The sequence below is a fragment of the Brassica oleracea genome, chromosome C4 (assembly GCF_000695525.1).
Source record: "Brassica oleracea var. oleracea cultivar TO1000 chromosome C4, BOL, whole genome shotgun sequence".
In the NCBI taxonomy this organism is placed as follows: Eukaryota; Viridiplantae; Streptophyta; class Magnoliopsida; order Brassicales; family Brassicaceae; genus Brassica; species Brassica oleracea.
Window position 1 is genome coordinate 44,731,525 of NC_027751.1, and position 3,566 is coordinate 44,735,090.

The following is a 3,566-nucleotide window of genomic DNA, read 5'->3' on the forward strand; positions in this document are numbered from 1 at the left end:
TAATCAATTAAAATTGTTATTATCATTGAATATCATTATTTTTGAAATAATTTAAGTTTTCGTTTACATCAAAACTTATCATATTTTAGGATAATTTTAAATTAAAATGTAATTTTCATATTTTTTTCAAACAAATTCTAAAAATATTTTTAAAATATTTTGTTATAATTGTTAAAAAATATTGAGTTGCATTTCAAATAAAAAGGTAAAGATATTAGAAATATTCTAATTAAAATATGTAAAATTTAATATAGTTTTAAGGAAATGGTCAAAATAAAAAAAAATTGCACATAAAATAATCATGATTTTTGTTAACTGGGCGGATCATTATTTATATGATATCGCACACGAAAGAAAAATTTGTGTTTTTAAAATTATCTAATTAACTCTATACTCATTTTTTTATATTTTTATATGATATCACACATTCGTAAAAAAATAGATAGTTTAAGATACAAAAAAAAATATTTACTTAATGAATATAATATGAACGAATATTACAAATACTTTATTTAATAAAATAAATAATTAAAAACTGAAAATTCATATATGCGCTGTCTAGTTGTCATTATATTGTCAATCTCAACAGTTACCGCATGTATGGATTAACTTTGACTGCCTTTAGTGTATGAGTTAATGACTAAAATTCTGGTCCGCATTTACAGCAACAGTTATTTTAGATTGATTTGATATTAGTTAAAATCTGGTCCGTATATCTTGCGTGGATAATCGATATATAAGCGGAAAAAAATATTACCGAGATATACGGTTTTAGTTTCACCAATGAAAACTCTTTACGTACTTTGGTTTTGCAATTAGTTTTTTTTGTTTCTGATAAAATATGTGCAAAGTAATTGATTAAGTTCTCATTTGGTATATTTAATTAACGAATTTAATTTAATAGAATCAGGTTATCGTCTAATTATATTAGATTTCTGAAGTTGTCAAGAAATTGCACTATCCTCAAAAACTGAGCCGGGAACCAAGTAAAAGAAGGTTTTCATCTTTGGGTAATTTATTCTCTTTATTTATTCAAATCGTAACAACGAGAACAATGCACCATAGCACAAACCAAAAGAAATAAAAACCAAGACCGCTTAGAAAACACTTGATTAAAGCACAAACCAAACTAAACCACCAAATCATCTTCCATATTTTAGTTGGAAGGAGGGAAGAAGATGGCATCAGAAGTCCTCTTAGATCGGAAAGCCTTCTCCACCTCCGGAGCAACATTAAAAGCCGCCTGCAAAACCTCCGGCGACAATGCCTTCCACACCGACGTCTTCCCCGCCAAATGCGTGAAAATGGGACTGCAAAAACATTAAAAAAAAATTAACATAATCTTCAAATCTATCCAAAAATATAATAAATTTTAAAAAGTAACTTACTCAGGAGTAGTCACGATGGAGAACCAAGACAAGCCATCAGAATCAGCAATCTTGGACACAACAAAGAACCTAGGAACAATAAACAAAGCTCCAGCTTTCACATGTGTCTCAAGAACTCTCTTCCCATCCGCACCAACCACCTGAACACGACCGCTACCACCAACAATGTATGTAACCTGAAGAGCAGAGTCACAAGAGAATCCAGGAGAACACATCGAGTGTCCATCGATCCTCACCAGATCAGCACCAAACCCAACTTCACCAACCAAGGGAAGATTCTTTGTGTTCAACACAACAACTCTTCCTCCATCCTTGATATCAACATCAAGAGGAGCCTCCAAACAGTTCAGAACAAACCCTTCTCTGTCACCTTTCCTCGGTGAAGGCATCTTCAAACTCGCATCAACCTTCACGATCCCATTACCAGTCTGAGATCCGACAAGCTTCTTCACGATGGTCTCGTCGAGATCCCAGGCTCTGCCTACAAACTCGGTTGAGAAACCGGTGAAGATCCCATTGGATCCGGTTAGGTAAAAATCGGTGAACTGTCCTGCTTTGTGACCCTTGTGCGTCTCACCGAGGAAGAGAATAACAAGCTCAGTGTCTGCATTGTTGAACCACCATGTTACTACACCGAAAGGCAAAGCTATGGAGTCTCCTTTCTTGATCTCAATCACTTTCTCCTCTTTCTCAGGGAGAACAATTCCTGCTGTTCCAGATCCTGACAATTGTTTCAAGAAACATTCTTATAATACCATTCACGGAAAATTGTTAAATCATAATAATATAATCCTCAAATAAACAATTAAAACGTAAAACCTTATTATTAAAAAAAAACAATTAAAACGGACCTTGAAGAACATAAGCGACCTTGGAGGAATCAGAGTAGCGAGGAAGAGCTAAGCCATACTTCTCTAGAGCGAGCTTAGCGGCTCCAATGTTACCATCACGTAGCATGGGTAACTCTTCAGGACACCATGCAAAGTACGAACCACCGTCTACTCCGTACACTTTCTTTGGTAGTCTCGGTGAAAGATCCAACTCCATTGTTAAACGCTAAAGTAAATTGGTGAGAAAATAATTGAAGAAAGAGAGACTTTAGATGTGAGAAGTGATTGATATTTTGATAGAGAGTATACGTATTTATATGGGCTGAGGATATCCATTCGGTTACAAATTGAGAGTCTTTGGAAACTGATCTTTGACTCAGGATAATTACACTCGGCAACGTTTGGATAATTATGGATAATACTGAATTGATAGTATTTCGATACTATTATGAAACGTCGGATAATTATCTCTTTTCAAAAAAGGTTTGGATAATTATATGGATAATACAACACTTCAAGTCATATAGTTTGGATACTATTCTTTAATACTCCCTCCGTTTCGATTTAATTGTCGTTGTTGGAAAAAAATTTCGTTTCAAAATAAGTGTCGTTTTAAAGTTTCAATGCAAAATTTATTAAAAAGATTTTTCATTATATTTTTATATTGGTTGAAATATGATTAGGTGTGTATAGGTAATTGTGTTTTTGTTTTGAAAATATACAAAATCATATGTTTTCTTAATCCGTGTTCATAAACCTAGAACGACAATTAAAATGAAAAGGAGGGAGTCACAACAAGAAAACAATAAGGATACTGAGAGAAAAAATCGTCGGAATTTCGTCGGAATATCGATATTGCGACGACATACCGACGAAACAAGTCCTCGGAAATAATTCCTCGGAATTTTTTCTTTCCTCGGATTTTCCTCGGAATTTTCCGACGGAATTCCGAGGAAACAAATTTCCGAGGAAATTCCGAGGATCACTAGTTTGTCGGAAATCTCCTCGGAATATGCCGAGGGAGAACTTCGTCGGGATATTTCCTCGGAAGTTCATCGATCGATGCGTTTTTGGACATATATCCATCGATCGATCGGAATATACCGAGGGACATGTTCCGAGGAAAGGTGTCCCTCGGTATATTCCGAGGAAGATGTCCCTCGGTATATTCCGAGGAACATATCCCTCGGTATATTCCGAGGAACCGGTCCCTCCCGAGGAAGATCTCCCTCGGTATATTCCGAACATTTTTTTATAAACAGATCGATCGGTGGATTTATGTCCAAAAACGCATCGATCGATCAAGTAAAAAATATATTAATTTCCTCGGAATGTAAAAAATATTATT

At 34.6% G+C, this 3,566-nt stretch overlaps 1 protein-coding gene across 1 annotated transcript; it reads right to left on the bottom strand.

Annotated features, from left to right (window-relative positions):
• Nucleotides 1-1,013: 1,013 nt before the first annotated feature.
• Nucleotides 1,014-2,491, bottom strand: LOC106340744 (glutelin type-B 5-like). Its single transcript, XM_013779592.1, has 3 exons — nt 2,240-2,491; nt 1,389-2,109; nt 1,014-1,310 (listed from the first exon to the last, which is right to left on the bottom strand). The coding sequence occupies exons 1-3, from the start codon at nt 2,433-2,435 to the stop codon at nt 1,157-1,159; spliced, it is 1,071 nt and encodes a 356-aa protein (XP_013635046.1). The 5' UTR covers nt 2,436-2,491; the 3' UTR covers nt 1,014-1,156.
• Between the last annotated feature and the right edge of the window lie 1,075 nt (nt 2,492-3,566).